This window comes from Molossus molossus, unplaced genomic scaffold (genome assembly GCF_014108415.1).
Source record: "Molossus molossus isolate mMolMol1 unplaced genomic scaffold, mMolMol1.p scaffold_m16_p_10, whole genome shotgun sequence".
Classification (NCBI taxonomy): domain Eukaryota; kingdom Metazoa; phylum Chordata; class Mammalia; order Chiroptera; family Molossidae; genus Molossus; species Molossus molossus.
In genome coordinates, this window is record NW_023425345.1 from 40,555,337 (window position 1) to 40,577,681 (window position 22,345).

The 22,345-nt window shown below is 39.3% G+C and overlaps 1 protein-coding gene across 6 annotated transcripts in view; it reads left to right on the plus strand.

The window, feature by feature from the left end:
* Positions 1 to 22,345, plus strand: part of FGD4 (FYVE, RhoGEF and PH domain containing 4) — a 136,378-nt gene that overhangs the window by 63,458 nt on the left and 50,575 nt on the right. For all 6 annotated transcript variants that reach the window (XR_004958364.1, XM_036252770.1, XM_036252773.1 and 3 more), the window contains exon 2: positions 13,186 to 13,338. Coding sequence is in view for 2 of the 6 variants with exons in the window: in XM_036252770.1 (XP_036108663.1) it covers positions 13,186 to 13,338 (153 nt within the window). In the remaining 4 variants the exon portion in view is untranslated. The remainder of the gene's footprint in view (positions 1 to 13,185; positions 13,339 to 22,345) is intronic.

Consider the following 22,345-nt stretch of genomic DNA (forward strand, 5'->3'; position numbering starts at 1 on the left):
AGGTGTATGAGTTAGAGTCCCTATCCATAGGCACTTACAAACTATATGTAAATATAGCATCTAACATCAACCTTGGCACTTAACACCACTTTAGTTTACTCTTCTTTATAATGAACATAAAAATGTTATTCTTGCCCTAGCTGGTGTGGCTCAGTTGGTTGGGCATTGTCCCGTGCACCAGGAAGTTGTCAGTTCAATTCCCAGTCAGGGCGCATGCTCAGGTTGTGGGCTTGATCTCTGGTAGGGGGCATGCAGGAGGCAGCTGGTCAGTGTTGTGCTCTCACATCTATGTTTCTCTCTCTTCTTCTCGTTTCCTCTCGCTCTAAAAATCAATAAACTATTCTTTAAAAAACAAAAAAAAGAAAAACCAACCCTGGCGGGTGTGGCTAAGTGGCTAGAGGATTGGCCCACAGAACAAAGGGTCACAGTTCAATTCCTGGCCAAGGGGGCACATACCTGGGTTGTAGATTCGATCCCCAGCCCTGGTCAGGGTGCATGCGGGAGGCAACCAATCGATGTGTCTCTCTCATATTGATGTTTCTCTCTGTGTCTCTCCCCTCCCCCTCCCTCTCTTCCACTCTCTCTAAAAATTGATGGAAAAAAATATCCTTGGGTAAAGATTTAAAAAAAAAAAAATGCCAGCCTTACTTTATCTCATAAACTTCTTAAGAGGAGCAAATGAAGTAATGCGTACAAAGTGCTTCACATACTGCATACTTGGCACAGAATAAACAATAATGCTAGATTTTATTACTACCATTATTGCTAATAGTAGCAAGAACTGTAGTAGTATTTGCAAGCAAAATTGTTGTAAATGGTGTAAGGTTTAAATATGCTTGCTAATATTTTTTTTGCATTCAGGATTAATGTTTTTATGTGTATGTTACTGAAGTGCATCTCTCTTAGCATCAATGTGTCCCAGTCTGAAGCTATGCATTGCACTGCACTTGTACAAATACCTCTTGGTGTCTGGAGACCAAATCAGTTGAGAAAAGGTCATTTTGAGAACTTGTAGTTGTTTTTTTCCCAGGGAGCATAGCTTATTCTAATACCCTGTTGGTATATGGGTTTTAAGTCTTCAGAAAGAAGTTAAGCTTCTTATCAAATGAAGTGTTTTGCCTGATCTTGGGGTTTAAACCCAAAGGGAGGTCACAGAGTAAAGGAATGGTAGTATCTGTTTGTGACAGCAGAATGAAAGGTCACTGATGTACTTTCACATTCAGAGTGTGTTTAGTTTCTCAAAACTATTTCAGTTCATTTATGAAGCTTGTATGTGGCGTGTGGAGTCTTCGGCAAAACGGAGCAAATGCGTACATTCTTATACTTGTCTCAATGAAATAAAACTGCCTGCATTATTCTACATTTGGCTATTCTCTGCATTGTTTGTTAGTACAATACTTTACATCCTGTTTCACAACCACTTTAAGAAAAAGTCCCTTTGTAGATTTTTCTGTGTTACTAAATTGAGGCATACAGTGTGCTAGACTGTGTTGCCGCCGAGAGGAGGGGAGGTGAAGAGAATGGAGAGAAGTGGACGGGCGGAATTAAAGAGTGTGATTTCACCTGATTTTCTTAAACCAAGAGCTACTTCAGTTACAGACTCCATGAGCAGAGCACCTGCCCCTGGCCCACTTTTGTGGTCCACTCACTGTGGGATTGTGTAGCCTTGAAGCTGGGGGGTGGGGGGGGGACGGGGCAGGTTCACACGGGGCAGGTTCACATTAAAAAACCGAGGGTAGGTTAGAGTTTCGGTTCATAATTTGAGAGTCGGGGTCATGAGGGTAGCCAAGAGGATCACTGGGAAGTCAGAGCAGGTACCGGTCGTGCAGATGGGGAAGTGTGGGAGCTAGCCAAGGCCATAGCTGACAGGATGTGGAAGGAGTCTCTTGGGGCTGCTTTTCCCAAACGTGTTTCAGGCCGCACTAGCTCCATGGGGTGTTTGCTCAGACATAATACATGATGGAAAGGGTTCTGGATACACAGTGGGTTCCAAGTTAAACAGGTTTTTCTGCTGTAGGACTTTTCACAGCCTCCCCTGTGCCCACTGGCATCATGAATGAACAAGACACAGCTGTAATTCAGCAGGTCACGTGTATTTCATACAGAATCTTGGTTGGTTGTGGTGGGGGAGGGGGAGGGCCGACGAAGGACCCTGTTGCTACAGTGTGTTTCAGAGGGAAGAGCTGCGCTAGGGTATGTGGCGTGGGCTCTTCAATGAGGGGCTCTGCGTCTTGTGTAGTCCTGAGGGAACCGGCCAGCTCCCCAAAGCTCTCCAGGTTCTTTGTACGTGCTCTTTTTCTCCCTCCAGCCTACTCACTTAACCTGGTATTTGTTACTGCTATTAATACACTTAAGGATACCAGTCCTTGTAGGAAGAAAGGCAAGTGACTTAACCCATAATTCCCGAAACAGAAAGGAAACAAACAGAAAGGTGGATCAGAGCCTCTGTATAATTGGCAGTTGGCCCGGCATTGGACAAACAGGCTTTTTCTCCCCTCCCTTAAGGCAGGGATATGATATTTTAAAGAAAGTATCGAAAGAAATATGTCTGAAAACTCTAACAATGAGATTGAAAAATGAGGTAGATGGAGTGCGTAGGGAGGGCTGACCCCGAGGAATGTCAGGGCAGATGGCTGCTCCTGGAGTCTCATGGGCTCCTGAAACAACCCACAAAACTGTTCTTGCTTCTTACTTAACGTGAAAGGCACTGCTTCCCTGTCACGTTAGGCAGGAGCCTGAGTAAGAACCATGCCTACTCCTCTCTAGTCCTCCTCCTTCAGTCAGTCTCCTGCCGGTTTTCTCCTCAGGTGTCCGCAGCCTCCACCACTGCCAGCGTGCACGTCCCCATCCTGCACAAGGCCAGGGGCAGTTTTCCCGAACCACAGTCAGCAAGGGCAGCGGGGCGGGGAGGCCGGTGTCCGGATAGCCATGGCTTGTGTATCTCTAAGCCCCTTTAAACCGCGAATTTCACGATGGTGAGGATTATGTCTTATTTGTTCTCCTGTCCCCAGTGATTAACAGAGTATCTGGCACTTCTAATTAGGGAGCTATTAGTCAATACATTTAAGTAGGGACAAACAAACAAAAATAACACCCAAAAACAAAGAGTGGAATAAATTAGATGATAGGTTTTATTACTCTCTTTGCAGTTGATCATTAGATATTCTCAGTGCTTACAGAATAGTTTTACTTTGGCAGCATAAAGATGAGAGCTATTAAAATTAAACACTGAGATTCTCTAAGTGGTCATAAGCATATTTAAATGTGCTTTTCAGAAAATGATTCGTTGTCAAAACCAACAACTGTGATTGATATCAAATAAAGAAATGTCGAATAATGGAGGAAAAAAGAAAAAGGTTTGTGGATCCAGGGCACACAGTTGTAATTGTGGTAGAGAGTGAAGAATCTGACTAAATCATTTGGGGTTAAAATTATCTTCAGTAAATTCTCCAAATGTCAGACATCATTTTATCATTATTAATACTGCTATTCTCTTTAGTGAATAAAAGATTCATGGTTGATGTTCCAAGCCATGAACTTGTAAATAATTAATTATTGTGTTAATTTGCAATAGAGTCATTATTTGGTCAAAATTTTCCAAAAATGATCTATTGGGAATCCCTGAAAGTGGGGCGGTTGGGCACTAGAGCAGATGGCAGGTGGGTACTGAGAAGGTAAGGCAGCACGAGCAAGTACTGGGTGGTAGTCAGTCAAATTTTAGGCAGGGGTGAGGTCAAATAAAAGCAGACAGGAGGTACAGAGGTAAGGGCCTGAGGAGGCTGGAGAGGGGAGAGACGAAAGATCTGGTCCTCTGATCCACTGTGCTGGCTTTATGTAGTATGGAGTGCCATGCAAACAATAATTATAGCAAATAGTTATAGAGCACTTACCACGTGCCTGCTGCTACTCTAGTATTTTCACTAGCATCAATTAAATCATAATTCTCACACCAACCTTATGGGGAGGTACTATTATGAATCCTATGAATTCTTATTTATAGATTAGGAAATTGAAGTAGAGAGAAAGTAAGTCAGTCACCCTTCTAGTAAATGGAGAGCCAGGATTTAGTTATAGGATAGAAATATGAGGTGCCCTGAAGAATGTTTAAATTTCAGTAGGGGTATATGTAGTGCTTAATAATATACAGTAGCTAATGCAGTTGGCACAGAAACAGCCAGGTGGCATGCTCTGCAGATCAAGAAAAGCCACATGGGTACGCATGTGCATAGCATCTGAGCTGCCCTTTTGATACAGATTATTATATTAGGGAAACAACATTAGTTATCAGGTCCATCTGGACAATAATATACTTAGAGATCTTTGTGAAATAGTTTTAATATCAAAGCTTAAAACTGTAATGAATCTGGCAAAAAGTGTGACAACTTCAAAACTTAACAGTTTTTGATTGTGTGGATGGGCAGCTTCTCAGGGACATTTCTCATCACATAGGGTGTTTGGATCAACTCAGAAACCATGTTATAAATTAGAAACCATGTATCAGATGAAGCACAGCAGGCTATGAATCTTCTCCAACTCATGATGTTGTCAACTAGAACACCCTTTGCAAGGAAGCAAAAAGAAACATGTAATTGATTGTGGTTTTTCTCCGCTCCCACCTTCCGCTCTAGTGATGGCTACAGATACAGAGTAATTGTGCTTTAAATAGCAAGAGCTTTCTGTAATCTTGACCAACATACTTAGTTGAATGTAGCCAAAAGGGGAACCTTCCTCAGTGTGTGGTTGGGGGTGGGCGAGCTACCTACAGCTCCCTTCTCATTCTGGGGGGAGTTGGGTCTCTCAAATAGCACCAAACCCAGGCACAACAGAACACACTGACCAAGCCAGTCCCAGCACCAACCCGACATCATCATGGATTGTGTACTTCCCACACTTCCTATGCAGGAATTCATGGTACCTAACAAATGGTCACCCTGAAAGAGAGGATCAAGGATTCGGACTCCTAAGCCCATATTCAAATTGTAGTGATATATGTAGTCTCCTACGTAACAGGCTTTATGCCCGTGGGCCTCATCGGTGAGCGCCAACTCAAAAGTAGAATTTTGACAGGCTTAGTGAAAGGTGTTTCAATTCAGTTCATCTAACAGAATTCTAACTTTAAAGGAACCACAAACATTAGCATTCTTTAGAAATTGTTTTATCCTTTCATCCCTTCAGGGTAACGACAACAAAAAGGTCATTCAGTAAATAATTATGGAGCATGTTTTATATTTCAGAAAAATCAAATAAATATCTCCAGTTTTAAAATAAAAATTATTTTTTGAGTTTTTAGAGGCTATACATTTCTTTTATCTCATTTTATACATACATTGTTGCATTTGCTTAGGAATGATACAATAGTAGCACTTGCCTTTACATATTTTATTGGTGTCATCCAGCTGTGGAACCTTTAAAAATATCAAATATCATCCTGGCTGGTTTGACTCAGTGGTTAGAGCATCAGCCTGAGGACCAGGGAGTCCCAGGTTTGATTCTGGCCAAGGGCATGTACTTCAGTTGTGGTTTGTCCTCGGCCCCAGCCAGTGTTGTGCAGGTGGCAACCAGTTGATGTGTCTCTCTCACATCGATGTTTCTCTCTCTCTCTCTTCCTCCCTCCCCCCCCCCCCCACACACACACACTCTGTCTGAAGATAAATATAATAATATCCTCGGGTGAGGATTAAAAAATATATATATAAAATCTATAGTCACCTACCTTCAAGGTTTATTTTGATTTCATAATGCATTTGAACTTCAAAGACTTCCAGCAATCAGCTTTTCTTGACAATATAATGTTCCATAATTTTAGGTAACATCAGATGATGAGTCTGAAACATTGGCAGTCTTTAGTGCATTTTAGTTTGTGAGACGAGTAAATGTAAATCAAATTACAGATTATAATATGTGGAAACATTTCAGTCCATTGCTGGGATTTTTGGCTGCTGCTGTTTTTATCAAGACAAACATGGATTTCCCAGTTCCCAATGTTTAGAAGTCTGGGTTGCAAAGAATATGACTCGGGTCCAAGTTTTTCCCCCTAGATATTTTAAATTTGTGTAGAAATAACTTCAAATGTTTTGAAATTTAGATAAGAATGGAAATGTTTGAAATTTGGTATAGAATCAACTCTAAAACAGGTACATATTTCTTTATTGCTGGAATTTAGAAAACGTCTCTCATGAGATAGCAACTAAGAATGTAGGCAAATGAAGAGGAACTTGCGTAAGGTCTCTAGAATTCATCTGTTCAACAAATATTGAGCATCTACTATGTGATAGGTGATGCCCCTGTGGTACATCAGAAAAGAAAGATCATTGCCTTCTTGGAGCTTACATTGTAATTAGAGGATTCAGACAGTAAACAATCAACAAAATAATGTAGTTTGTTAGAAGATGATAAGTGCTTTGGAAAAAAATAAACCATAAAACATGATAACAGTAGAGTTTTCAGGCTAGCTCATATTGACCATAGCTAGACCAAAGGCCCTAAGGTGTGCTTGGCCTGTTTCAGGAACATCAAGGAACCAGTGTGACTGAGTGGAGTGAGCAGGGGGCAATACTAGCACTGAGGTCAGTGGGAAGGACACTAGGACCAGATGATGTAGAGCTTGTGAGGTAATGTGAAGAGCTGAGTGTTTACTCTGAGTAAAATGGAGAGCCATTGGAGAATTTTAAGCAAGGTAATGTTTATAAACACATTCGGTTATAAAAGGGATTTCTCTGGTCCTGGTTGGAAATGTGGACTGTACTGGGGATGAGGGTAGTAGCAGGGAGACCAGGTGGAGGGTCCTGATGAAATCCAGTTAAAGAGTATGGTAATTTAGGCCAAAATAGTAGCAGGGGAGGTGGTGCTGGTAAATTGGAGAGGCAGCAGTTCATTGGCATTGAGTACATTCCCATTGTTGTGCTCCTCTGACTACCATCCCATCTTGCAAAGGTGAAACATTTTTCATCTTACAAAGGTGAAACTCTACCCACTAAACAATAACTTTTCATTCCAGAATACCCCCAGTCCCTGGCAACCACCATTCTGCTTTCTGTCTCTGATTTTCACTACTCTGTGTACTTCTTATCAGTGGAATTATACAGTTTTTGTGTTTTTTAACTGGCTTGTTTCACTTAGTATAATAGCCTAGCGATCAACTATGTTGTAGCATGGAGCAGAATTTTGCTTCCTTTTTAAGGCTGAATAATATTCCATTGTTTGTATATGCCCAATTTGAAGGACATTCTACAGAAGACCTGACCTTCAAAAGTGCCAAGGTCATGTAAGACAAGCAAAGACTGAGTAACTCCCAGATTGGAGTGCACCAAGGGACACAATGAAAACTAAATGCAACATGATATCTTGGATTGGATCCTGTAAGAGAAAAGGGATGTGTATGGAAAAATTGGTGAAATCTGGGTTTAGTATTGTACCAATATTAAATTCTTGGTGTTGATAAATGTACCATGGTTTTGTAAGATGCTGAGTTCAGGAACCTGGGTGCAACTCTTCTATAAATCTAAAATTATTTCAAAATAAAGTTGTTTTATTTTTAAGGTATCTATTTATTTCTGGACAATGTTCTCCTAAAAAGATTGTCTCCCTTAGAAAATGTCTTCTATAATTTTAAATCCAAGAGATTCTCTTGTCCCGAGGGATGGAATCCATTGAGATCTTCTGAGCTAGAGACTTTGTGCAGTTGGGGGGGGGATGTTATGGATGGATGAGACAGTATGTAGACACGGTCATAGCAAGGCCATAAAGATGTGATCTGAGGTCTTGGATAACCATGGCAAGAGATTAGGCCTGAAGAATCAGAGAAATGAGTGGCCCTTGCTTTGGAATGTATGGCCAAAAAGTAAGTCCAACCTTAAAATGTGAAAGAACCACTCAAGAATGATTTGGCAAAACATAACAGCCCAACATAACATTTTGCAAATAAGAGACAAAGACACCCTAAACCTGTCAGAGGCATTATCTGCCACTCACAAGTGCAAAAGACGACAGATGAATAACCTCTTCAGCTGGAACAGGGAGCTTTAAGCAGTCAAAGATGAGGCTGGACTAACTGAGAATATCTGAGGAGCCCTGCAGTTAGCATGTGTCTAGACATCCCTTATAGGAGGTAAGACCCAGAAATCTAAGTGAGTAAACTGAAGACAGAGGAATTCAAAATGCTTAGGGCTAGTGGCTAAAGAAGATTATCAATCATTAAGAGAAAACAGTATTTAAATAGGACCCCCCCTCATGCTAATATACTGTGACTAGTTATATCTGTGCCCAGGATAACAATTTAATCATTCCTTTTGGTTCTTCTTAGTAAATTGGAACCAAAAGCCTCTATAGATAATATAAATTTTCTTGAATGGGTGGGCCATCTGGTTACAATTTTGGTTTTCATTCTCTATTATGCTACTGGCATCTAAAAATGGTCTGTCTCCAAATGTGAATAGACTGAGTCAGTCATAAACAAGAAAAAAGAAGTTTGACTTTTTATTGTTAGTATCCAAGATGTTAAAGATAAGATATTTAATGAAATGTTTCTGTTTTTGGTAAACTTCCTTAATCTTACATGTTTGACCTAGAACAGTAGTAAGCTAACTTTCCTGTAAAGGGCCAGAAAGTAAATAGTTTTGGCTTTGCAGCCACATATGGTCTCTGTTGCGTACTTGTCATTGCTTTAAAAAAATACACACAACCATTGAAGAATGTGTTTTCTGGAGCCATCAGGTTGAGGATTGTTTCCAAACATCCTGCTCACGGGTCCACCAGGGATAGAAAAACCACGTTAGGCAAAGAACTTGCTTCACAATCAGGACTGAATTACTAATGTGGGTGATTTAGCTTGAGAAGGGCAGTTATATGATGGCTGTGATGAAGTGTATGATCGTCCCATTTTAGATGAAGATAGAGTAGTTGGGTTAGAAAACCAAATGAGGGAAGGTGGAATTGTTGTTTGCCACCGTTGTGATTTCTTCCCTGAACTCTGGTTTCATATAACTTTTCTGCTGGAAACAGACAAGTGTATTGTACAAAAGACTTGAAACAAGGGGTTATAATGAGAAGAAATGAAAAGATAACATTCAATGTGAACTTTTTCTAATTCTTCATGAAAATGGATTGGCATCCTTCAAGGAAGAAATAGTACATCAGCCTTCCAGCAATAAACTACATCTGCAGGAACTATTAAACACTGAAGTGGATTGAGCAATGGATCAAAGAGCACAGCTTTTGACTTACAGGACTGGTCACTGTATAATCACTCTTAATATCGCTCTTCCCACATCATATAAATTGTCCAATTATAAGTAAAACTTTTTATCAGAATTGTGCTGCAGAACTAGTAGGTGGATAGTACAAAGTTTTATGTTTGGGTTTGTGGTTTTAGTTTTTGTTTGAGAAAGCTGAAGTATAGTGAATATAATGTTATTAAAAATTGGGAATAAAAACTGTTATCATTTGATACTTCAATTGCTAAAGAATAAATAAAATCTGACCAAATGGGTACATGGATAATCTTTTAAGTTTATTTCAGAAGAAGAAAATGAATATGACCTTTAAACTAAAGTGTAAAGATTTTTTTAAAAAGTATTTCTGGCCCTGGCCGTTTTGGCTTAGCAGTTGGAGGATTGGCCCACAGACCAAGGGGATGAAGGTTTGATTCTCATCAAGGGCACATATACCTGGGTTGCAGGTTCCATCCCTGGACCTGGTTGGGGTCATTCAGGAGGCAGCCAATCAATGTGTCTCTCTCACATCAATGTTTCTCTCTCTCTCTCCCCCTCTCTTCCTCTCTCTCTCTTTCCTTCTCTCCCTCCCTTCCACTCTATCTAAAAATTAATGGAAAAATACCATTGGATGAGGATTAACAACAACAATAATAGTGTTTTCTGTCTTTTACTTTTTTTTTTTTAGTTTTTATTGATTGATTTTTTTGAGGGAAGGAGAGGATCGATTTGTTGTTCCATTTATTTATGCATTCATTGATTGTTTCTTGTATGTGCTCTGACTGGAGATCAAACCCACAACCTTGGAATATCATGATAATGATGCTCCAACCAACTGAACCCTGCCAGGGCCTCCTTTTACCATATTTTCAATGCTTTGTGGTAGTTTGGAAACTGATTTTAAACAGTTAATGCCCAATGAAATTTCTGGCGGTGGATTTATTGTCACAAACAAAAGATTGTAATCATGACTTCAATGGCTTTATAAGAAAATTGATCTATAGTTTATCTCTTGCTGTAGGTTTTTCAGCACACTCGTGTGAGATGTCCTGTAATAAATATGACACCTGTAAAACTCATCATGACCTCAGTTTGTTATCCAGAAATTAAGTACCTAGTTTTCAAATTAAATTATTTAAGACATGTTTTGTTTCTAAATACACTAATTTTAAAGTACTTTTGTCTTTTACTAGTAACAGTAATTGTTTTTTAAGTTCAGTTTAATTTGTTTTCTTACTTAACCCATTAGGTGCCCACTTTTTGTAGATTTGTTGCTACAAATTGTCTCTAAAGCTGCATTCTTTTTTTTTTTTTTTTTGCATTTATTTACTTATTTATTTTTGTTACAGATGTTTCCCTTTTTTCTCCCATGGACATCCTCCTCCCCCTCCCTCCCCGCCCTGTCCCCAACTTTGTTGTCCATGTCCATTGGTCATGCATACATGCATATAAGTTCTGTGGTTTATCTCTTCCCCTCCCCCCTATTCTGGGGATTGTCAGTTTGTACCCTACTTCCACATCTCTGAGACTACCCTGTTCTTCAGATTGTTTCATTCATTATATTCCACAAATAACTGAGATCATATGATATTTGTCTTTCTCTGCTTGGCTTGTTTTGCTTAGGATAATACTCTCCAGGTCCCTCCATGTCATCTCAAAGGATAAGAGATCTCTCTTTCTTACAGCTGCATAATACTCCATTGTGTATATGTAGCACAGCTTTTTTATCCATTTGTCTACTGATGGACACTTGGGTTGTTTTCAGATCTTAGCTATTGTAAATAGTGCTGGAAATCTGCATTCTTACTTTTGCAGTGTCTCTTTTTTTTTTACAGTCACATTAGTTTCTGCCTTTGATTTTGTAGTTGGGCTGTGGTTTTTCCCTGTTTCTGCTCCAAGGCCCCAGCAGGTGGCCTGTAAGATTACCAACACATTCTTGGGATTGCTGTGGAACAAATGTCCTCATGGCCCTAAAAGACTACCTGATGAGTTGGATAATATGCTGCAGATTTTAGGGATATGTTTTACCTACTTCACAGTTTTTCTAAGAAGGTAGATAAGATCACACATTTCAAGATTTGAGCTTTCATTTCTTCTGTTTACAATTTTAGTAATATGTTGTGAAGTAATTTTCCCTAAATCTTAAATTCAAGGCCTTTGTTATAGTTGGCTCAATACTGCTTAATCCAGCTGGCTGCCCACTTTAGCAGAAAGCTGTCTGATGAGACCTCATTACATTTGTTTTACCACTGGTCTCTCAGAACTTCTCAGATAATACTTGGAACTCTTTTTCTTAATCCTCACCTGAGGATATTTTTCCATTGCTTTCTAGACCGAGTGGAAGGGAGAGACAGAGAGAAACATCGATGTGAGAAAGTCATACAGTTTGGTTGCCTCCCCCACGACATCCAACCGGGGCCAGAATCAAACCTGCAACACCGTATGTGCCCTTGACTGGGAATCGAACCCATAACCTCTCAGTCTGCAGACTGACGCTCCAACTGCTGAGCCAAACTGGCCAGGGCCAATACTCAGAACACTTAACATCTAAAATCGGTTTTACCAGGATACATTTTATTTTATTTATTTATTTTTAATACTCACCTGAGGATATTTTTCTATTTATCTTCAGACAGAATGGGAGGGAGAGAAAAGGGAGAGAGAAATATCGATACGAAAGGGACACATCAACTGGCTGCCTCCCACCTGACCCCAATCAGGGCCAGGGACAAACCACAACCAAAGTATATGCCTGTAACCAAATCGAATCCACGACTCTTTGGTCCACAGGCCGACATTCTACGACTGAGCCAAACTGGCCAGGGCTACCGGGATGTATTTTAAAGGGAGCACAGACAAGAAAGCAGTAGTGTGGTTTTTAATCAATATTATTGGACAATCTGTTGAAATAAAAGGGATTTTTTTTTTTTTACTCAATAAAAACGTGTTGGGTTTTATTAGCTTTCCTTGTTTAGAATAATATTTTTTATCTCTAATAGTTCTGTTTTTATAGATATTTAGATTCTGTAAAAATGAAACTCTTTGTTTCTTAATCAAATCAATTTTTCTTAAATGTCATACTTTTATTTTGTAATAGTGAGTGCCCTGGTAGAAATTTTATTTTCTCTCAAGTCCAATCTGTTATTAATATCACTGTGTCAAGTAGAAGAGAGGAAACTTTAATATGAGTATTTAGAGAAAACATTGGCATATGTTAAAAAACCCCTGAAGTTCAACATTTAACTTCTATATCAGAACTCAAACAAAAAATTATCCATAGTTTATCACGGTGTATTTTGGTGTTTTAAAGCATATTTTGAGGTTTTGAGTTGCAAATAGAAGAGTGTTATCCATACAGGTTCACCGTTCTTATGGAGGGGGCATTAGCTTATATATGTGAATTTGGAGTCAGTAAGCTAGTGAGTGTGTGTGTGTCATTATTCATTTCTAATTGGGCCGTTCTCATAATTCTCATTGAGTCTTCAGTCAGGTGCCAGGCTGGTGCTTACCTGCTTTGTTCTTTTCAGTTGCACCCTGACTGGACTCTGGAAGGAAACGCTTTTAACAGAGCCCTCCAGTCCTCTCCCTAGCCTGCTTCATCTGCATCATAGCAGGTGCATTATGCCCTGTTCCTGGCTCTGCAAGGAAAGGGGTTGAGACAGAGAGAGCGCCCGTGTGTGCCCATGTGTGCATGCCCGTGTGTGTGTGCCCGTGTGTGCCCATGTGTGCGTGCCCGTGTGTGCGTGCACAGATGTCTCTGTCAGTATGCATTATAAGGTTTCTCAAGCACATGGAATGATGTCTTTACCAGGAAAACTCTTTTGTCAAGGTCAGGACACGTGGGAAAAATATCTCTATGCTTAGTCTTGTAACTGTGATTGTTTTTGTTTTATGGGGTCAGAAGAAATTAAGTCATGAGACATAGCTGTGGCTCTGCCTCTGCATTTACCCGGCCTTCCTTTCTCAACTCCCTCAGGCGGCAGTACCTGTCCAAAGATCACTATCGGTCCGTCCTTTTTGAAAAGCAGCACAACCACCCTGGTGGATCAGAATGTATCTGACAAAGAGGCTCAGGGAATAAATGGAAAAACGCCAGCAAAACACTCAACTGCAAGTCCAAAGCCACAAGGTATGCTGATTGGGGTTCTTTGAACACTTTGGGTACTTTGTTCATCAGTGAAGGCTGCCCAGAAGAATGATGACCACTAAGGAAGAGTTTTAAGCTGTAAATGGAAGGAATGAGTGCATTTATTTTTTTCAGGAGAATAGTCAGTCTGTGAACCTTCCTAGACAGAGGTGGGTATATACACTGCTCCTAAAACACCTTATACATTTCTGTTATAATTCTTTTCATGTTTCAGAAATTGTTTGCATGTCCCTTGAGAGGATTGTGGTCTGTTCATGAATTATGCCTGACTTCTCACAGGGCTGTACTTACTGTTTGAGTAATAAATGTGTGACAAAGGAATGTGTGGTTTTTTTGTTTTGTTTTTTCTTTATGAATTTTGGAGAGAGAGGGAGAGGGGGAGAGAGATAGAAACATCAGTGAGAGAGAACATCTACTGGCTTGCTCCTGCATGCTCCCCACTGGGAATTGGGCCCACAGCCTGGGCATGGGAACCAAACTGGCGACCTCTTGGTGCATGGGTTGACACTCAACCACTGAGCCACACCAGCCTGGCAAGGGTGTGTGTTTAGAAGTATGATCAGCAGTTCTTATGACTTGCTAGATGTCAGAGGATCCGTTAAAAATACCACGCCAAAACAGTGCTTAAAGTACTTAGTAAGAAGGCGCTTTTACAATATTAATGAAATTGGGCTTGAAAAGCCTTCTTAATAAAGTCATCTATAGAAATTAAAAATAAATGGTTCAATGCCCAGCTAGTGTGTCTCAGTGGATTGAATGTTGTTCCATGGACTGAGAGGTCCTGGTTCAATTCCTAGTCAGGACACATGCCCGGGTTGCAGGCTCAATCCTCAATCCTGCAGGTGTGTTTCTCTCTCACATCGATGTTTCTATCTCTCTCTAAAAAAAAAAAAATCATTAAAAACATATTTAAAAAATAAATGGTTCAAGATGAAGTAGCCAAGAAGTGGTAAAACAATTATAATGGTGGATTTGTGACCATTTCCTTTTACAAATAAATTTCTAGTGAATTGGGTATTAACTTTAAGAAGGACAGAATTATAATTTATAGTAAGGCCCTTTGAAATGTAATATAAAGCTAAGCTCCATTAGGGTTTAGTGTGTAATTTCTACCTAACAGATTTTTGTTTACACTGAATGCTCAACATTCAGCCATAAAACAAACTGGGCATTTGTAGAATTACTATGCTTTGGGGAAAAAATCCATTTCTATTTGGTTTATTTTGTATTTACTTTGGTCTCTTTCCTGTTCCTGCAAAGAAAAAAAATGTTATAGAAAATGCATTATAAAAGAGCTGGTGGTGTTCTTTAAAATTCTTATGTTTTAAGGATTTCTGAAAGAGAACCTTAAAAGATTTAAAATGGATTCTTTCACATTATGGGATATTTTTCTTTTGTTCTCACTACTAGCTATATTGGTGGTGGTATGAGGTATGGCTAAAAAGCATGGTGAAAAAAATTGGTGATTCAAATGATTAGCCCATTCATGAGTTTATAACATTTTCATTTGGTCATACTCATCCCTATAACGTTGATGTGAATATGAACATAAACATTTTTATCATGATTTCATTAAACCATTTATTTGCAAAGTACAAAATTCCATCTTGCTTATTAAACCTGAGCTGACAAAGATCAAACAGGGTAAGAATACAAAAAAAAAAAAAGAGCATAATTTAATTTTATGTAATTGCCCAGAACAAAAGCAAGAATTTCATTATTTATAAAGCCTATTTTTTTTTTGGAAGCGTCATTGCATTACTTCATTGTTGTTCATAGTTCACTGAGATAAATTAATAGTAGTGGTCCCTCCTGAGCTATCAAAATAATTATATTCTTTAGGGAGACAACATTTAACCTTGCTTTTGCTTTTTGTAGTTATATAAAAGTCAATGTATTGCATATTTACTTCCTATTTTGAATGTGGGTTCATATATATACAATGTTACATAACTCCAAATACTAGCATCCCCTCGATGCCTGCAGTCACTAGGCCATAGGAATTTTTCAACTCCATTGTAATTTTAAAAGGGACCACAGTTGTATATTTGATCCCTCATTGACGAAAGTATTATTATATAGTTCATGACTGTACTCAGTAAATTAAATAAAGTACTTTATACTTCTTTTTAAAAATATTCTTGACCTGGCCAGTTAGGTAAGTTGGTTGGAGCATCGTCCCAATGTGCCAAGGGTGCGGATTTGATCTCCGGTCAGGGCACATACAAGAACCAACCAATAAATGTGTAAATATGTGGAACAAGAAATCGATGTTTCTCACTCTCCTCTCTCTCTCTCTCCCCCCCTTCCTTTTTCCTTCTGTCCTTCTCTCCTTTCCTCATTTCTTCCCCTTCATCTCCCTCTCTAAAATCAGTAAATAAATTTCACATTTCTCACTCATTTTTGGCCCTTCCCTGGCCCTCCTAGTTAAAATGTTAACCCCACCTTCAACTCTGACATTTCATATTTCTCATTCATTACAACCTCACCTACTATGTGTTTTTCTCGTGCATGTTGACTTTCTTCCCTGCCTTTGCACTGCTGCACCCCCCGTGCCTCCCACATAGCGCAGCAGGTCTTCAGGAACACTTGCTGAACGAATCCCTGCTTCATCACCTCGTTTCCTCCACTTTGTCTCTCTGTTTGCAACTTCGAACATGTGCCATCCAGAGACCAACATCCCTGAAGTGAGGTTACATCTTGGTATTGTGAGATCGGCTGCCAAATAGATTGGGCACTACTTACTGATTTATTGACCAGTAATCGGTGTTCCCCGCCCTCTAGTAAAAGGAAGCTACTTTTCATTTCTCCAAACCCTTAAGAACATCTGGGTGACCAAGGCTGAGAAGGAAAGGGAATCTAATGGCACTTCCTGTGCAGATGAGGGGATTATCACGCTGACCCCTCCGTTTTCAGTGTACTGCTAATCCCTTACAAGAATGGATGTTGAGGCTGCGGAGGCGTCCAGATCTAGTATGTGATTTTATGTAATTGAAGACTCTGTCTAGATCAGTGGTTCTCAGCTGGAGGCAGGCCCCTCACTGGTATAGTCTGGAGACTTTTTGCGTCCCCCTGCCCCGCCCCAAAGAACTATGCAGCCTGAAAGGTCAGTATGAAACTCTGCTCTAGATCCTAAAAGCAGCTCATAATTAAATCTTGTATGTTTGTTTGTTTCTCATGTGGAACCCTAATAAAATCATAGTTATAATTTATTATGGCGATTTTTTTTAAAGTAGAGACAATATTTAATAACTTTAGTAGTGTTTTCATACTAATGCATCTGGAACAACATCGGGTTTATATTTATTCATTACCAATAAGTAAAGTTTTTTGAAGAATTATGGTTTTTAAAAGGATAAAAGAGCTAAATTTTAGATTAGATAAATTTGCCATTTGAATCTAAGTTGGATCCTGTAGATTTAAAAATGTGTTCGTACAGTAGTTAGAGCTTGTTTTCACTCAGCGTTGGAAAACACCTTAAGGCTTGGAAAACAATGGTTTATTCAGCTCATACCAACTCAACCAGTCAAACAAATAAATTATGGAGCAACTTGAAATGCAGTCTCCTCTTGTTCACCACTTTTAAAATTGGCCTATTTGCTGCTATGCCAGACAAAAGAACTTTCTTAGCAATTAAAGCTAATAGTTCTTTTTCTCTTAAGAGCTTTGATCCACAACATTCTCCATAGTCAATTATTTTGATAAAACCCATATATTGTCACTTCTCCATCATTAAACCCAAATGTTTAGAAGTTTCGGGAACTTGGAAAGCCACTTTATTGTTTGAATAATTTGTATTTAAAGTACTCAAACCTATTTTATTTGCCTTTATAGTAAAGCATTCTATGAGGAATGTTCAATTCTTAAGGTATAATATTATAGATTTATAATGCATCAATATATAGCCAGCCATTGTTTTTCATTGTAACATAAAAGTAATCGAAATGTAGCTTGCATCCCCAAATTTAAATTGCTATTAGTGTCTCCTTCTCTTTTTTATTTTTTTTATCCTCACCCGAGGACATTTTTCCATCTTTTGTTCAGATAGAGTGGGAGGGAGAGAGAGAAACATCCACGTGAAAGGGACACATCAAGGGGCTGCCTCCTGCATGACCCAACTAGGGCAGGGGACAAACTGCAACCGAGGTACATGCCCTTAGCAGGAACCGAACCCGGGTCTCTCTGGACCGCAGGCCAACGCTCTAACCACTGAGCCAAACTGGCCAGGGTGTCTCTTTCATTCTCAATAATCACTACGCGTAATTGGAAAATTTTGAATAATTAAATTGTTCTTTTTTTATTTACTGTCTATAAAATTGGCTATAATAGAGCCCATTTTATTTATAGTCATCTAAATATCTCAAAGTTAGCATGTCTCAAACTGTGCTATTGATCCTTCCCTCCAAATTGCTCTACTGTGTGTCAGTTGATGACAAGTCCATTCTTTGTTCAGGACAAAGGTCTCAGAGTCATCCTTGACCCCTCACATTTAATCTACCAGGAAATCTACTTGTAAAATATACCTGGAATCCAACACTGTTTCCTTCTAAGAAGCATGTCTCTTGCCTGAATTTTTATAATAACCTCTTAATTCTTCTTACTTTTTTTTTTGCTGTTTACCAAAAATTATTTATTTATTTATTTATTTTCCCAGCTTAAGTTTTATTCATTTATTTTTGTTACAGATGTTTTTCCTTTTAACCTCCTAGCTCTTCCACATCTACCCACCTCCCTACATTCTCAACACAGCAGCCAGAGTGAGGCCGTGGGAATTTAAGTCATCTGTCACTCCTGTAGTCAGAACTCTGCTGTGACTTCCCATTTCACTCACTGCAAAATTTAAACAAGGTTGTACATTACCAGGCCCTCCCTCTGACTTTACCTGCTCTTGGCTGCTCCTTTGGGTCCAGTCACATGAGCCAGTAACTTTTAGTCCAATCAGAATTCCTCAGAGGGGCCCGCTCTGCACACCCTACTTAATGCTGCAATCTTCCCTTCCCTCCACTCTCTACACCCCAGATCCCTCCTATCTTATTCTTTTAACCCCATGCCCCATTTTTTATCCTAGCACTTACTACCTTTTGATATATAGTTTTACTTGCTATGGTTTTTTGTTTCTTGCTTTTTCCTTTTGTTCATTAACATGATCAAGTGCATAGAACTTAATAGGTATTCAATGAATATTTGTTGAAATAATGAAACAGTAAACTTAAAAAAAAAACACAAAAAAAAAACCTGTACAGACTGGCTGGGTAGTTTAGTTGGTTAGAGCACTGTCCCGATACACCAAGGTGTTGTGGGTTCGATCTCCAATCAGGGCACATACAAGAATCAACCAAATTAATGCATAAATAAGTAGAACAATAAATTACTATCTGTCTGTCTTTCTCTCTCCTTTCCTCTTTCTAAGCATGTCCACGGGTGAGGATTGAAGAACAAAACAAACGTATCTTCAGAGGAGGATTAAAAAAACAACCCTGGCCCTGGCCAGTTTTGCTCAGTGGTTAGAGCGTTGGCCTGCGGACCAGAGTCCCGGGTTCAATTCCTGCTAAGGGCACATATCTCGGTTGCAGATTGTCCTCACCCAGGTTGGGGTCAAGTGGGTGGCAACCACATCGATGTTCCCCTCTCTCTCTCTTTCTCCCTCTCTCCCTCATGCTCTATCTGAAAATAAATGCAAAAATGTCCTCAAGTGAGGATTAAAAAAACCCTGTACAGTATATATTTCTAGGATATATATTTTGGAAATGTTGAGTCCTTATTGATTGTATTAATTTTTATGTTTTTTAATTGATTTTTTTTTTAGAGACAGAAAAAAGGAGAGAAAGGTAAGAAACATTGATGTGAGAGAGAAATGTAGATCAGTTGCCTCCTGCATGCCCCCTACTGGGAATCGAGCCTGCAACATGGGCATGTGCCCTGACTGGGAATCGAACTGGTACTTCTCAGTCCGTGGGACAATGCTCAATCCACAGCCACACTGGCCGGACTGGTTGTGTTTATTTATACTTCCTTTCAAAATGAATAAGACTTCACATTGCTTCATATCCTCACTGACACTTGGTATTGTCAGATTAAGAAATATTTTTAAATTATTTTTCTTTATTGATTTTAGGGAGAGAGGAGGGGAGAGGGAGAGAGAGAGAGAGAAACATCGATGAGAGAGAATATCAATGGGCTACCTCCAGCACATCCCCTACCAGGGATCGGCCTGCAACCTGGGCATGTGCCTTGACCAGGAGCTGAACTGGAGACCTCTTGGTGCAGGGGTCGACGCCCATGAGCCACACCGGCTGGGCTCAGATTTACCTTTTTGGTTAATCTGATGGGGCTGAAGCGGTGTCATATTGTGGGTTTCATTAACATCCTCTGGCTGTCAGTGAGGTGGAGCTCTACTTTTCCTGTTCACATCCTTTGGGCTAAGAGGGAAAGAAAGAAGCAGTTGAGTTTCACAGTGAAGTGGAGGTGCTGATAGGACACCTTGGAGATGTTCAGAAAACATTTCAAAATTTACATTTATTATCCTCCATAGTGTCAGAGAGATCAGAAATGGTGAGAGAGAGAGGGGAATCATTTTCACTTAAAAAAAAAAAATTAAATGTATTGGGGTGACATTGGTCAATTGGATCATTTTCACTTTTTAGTTATATCTGTTCAGAAAAGCACAAATTATTTTCCTCTAAGACAGTGTTTCTGACACTTCAGCCATTCATGTACCATATTGGGATTTTTGTAGTATTTGTGCTTTCTTTTTTAAAAATCCTCACCCAAGGATATGTTTTTACTGTTTTTCTGAGAGAGAGGGAGAGAGACGGGAACATCCATGTGAGAAAGAAACATCGATCAGTTGCTTCCCATATGTGCCATGGACAGGGATGGAACCCACAACCTAGTTCCTGACCAGGGATCCAACCTGCAACCTTCTGGTGTGCAGGACGACGCTCCAACCAACTGTGCCACCGGCCAGGGCAGCATTGGTGCTCTTTTATTTAATATGTATATATTTACTGACTTCTTGTACATTCGGATCCTCCCCCTTGCTGAAATAGATGCCTCCTCTGTGCTTCTAAGGTAACCTGTACCCAAAGCCCGCCTTTATCAGTATCATTAAACTGCCTCTGCTGGAGACCGTGAGCCCTGATGACCCAGTTAATTAGCTCCTTCATGTAGCCCACAAATGTGCCGCAAACACTGTGCAGATAGTTACTGGGAATGTAGTTGTGATCAAAACAGACATATTCCTACCTTTACCGAAGTCCAGCTGAGAAGAAACCTTTACATCTATAATGTGTTTAATATTTTATTGCTGCTCTATTATGTAAAACTATTTACTAATTAATAATCATATAGTAATTATAAGCACTTTGGAGAAATGTGCACATTATTATGAAACAGTTTATGAGATAGGTATAAGGAGATGGGTTATCTCAGGACCTGACTGGCTGAGTACTTGGATGGGATACTTATTTTATTTGAAACTTTCAAGCATCTAACAATGTCTGGCACTTAATAAGAAACGTTTACTGAGTAAACTCTAGACTAAGATGAGTTACTTTATAACAATCTTTGCAAACAGAATTATAAAAAACAGATTTACTTCCTCCTTTGAGTATTCTAGTTATGAATGTTGAAATTACTCCTAATGTTAAAACTATTTTTTTGGTGATATGATCCTGGCTTACTATCTTGGTACATTTTTTCTTAAAGTTAACAAATATCACGCTTATATAAGCCCCCTCCTCCCCAAAACATGTTTTAGAAAATAATATCATTTTTATATAGAAGCATGTCATTTTTCCATTGAGATTTTGTTCTTACTTGTGTTGAAATGGAATGAGATTGATTGTTACACCTGTAGCTCATTGTGATATACGGTTTTTGTTTCTTTGTACAAATGGATAACTGGCACAGGAATGATAAGATCTAGGCCAGTGAACATCAGGCAACCAACCATCAACTGAGTTTATAAAAGAGATGAGGCCACTGAAAACCAGGGTAACCAGCTTGGAAAATGAGGCATGTGATTAGGAAGAGACCTGATTCCTCAGCCTTCCAGAAGTTAGGAGAAAGGGTTTTGTTTTTGTTTTTTAATCCTCACCAGGAGATATTTAGAGAAAGAAGAAGGGAGGAAGGGAAGGACGGAGGGAGGGGGGGGGAGAGAGAGAGAGAAGCATTGATATGAGAGAGAAACATCAGTCAACCCATTATCTCCTGTATGTGCTCCAACCAGGGATTGAAACCACAACCTGGGTATGTGCCCCAATGAGAACCGAACCCACAACCTTTTGGTGTATGGGAAGATGCTCCAACCAACTGAGCCACCTGGTCAGGGCAGGAGAAAGGTTTTTTGTTTGTTTGTTTATTTAAAAAAGGATATAATTTTGTTTCACTTGTTAAAACTGGTGATAGAAAAACACATACGTGTTATAACCTTTTATCCAGAATGTAAATTAAGCTCTTATGGCATATTATATTTTCTTACCCACAGAATATGTCATCTGTTAGGGGACTATCTGTAGATATTAGTATTTCAGAGAATGATCTGTTTCTATTCTATTAATCGAGTGAAGGGCTTATTGTAAGCAGAATATTTGTGGTAAATTGATGTAAGTCAGCTATTAATGTAGCAGACAATAATACAGTAAATCCTCGATTTTGTGGACCTCAATTTAACACACTTTGGATTTAATGGACAAAATTTTCTATTCATGTCATATGTGAAAATTAACACCCTGTTAATTTTTAAATGCTTTTAACCAAGATTTGCTTATAATTAAATTAACAGGTTATTTTCTGTTATTAAATCACTATTTTTAACACATTTTAGCAATTAGGCCGTATGTTGGGAAAAAACACTAGTACTTTTGCTGACCTAAATAAATATTACATATCTACAACTACAGCCTGTGTATTTAAATCCGAGAGTCACCGCTCGTAAACAGTGTTCGGGGAATGATTAGCACGTGATCACACCGCATTGCACGAGGTC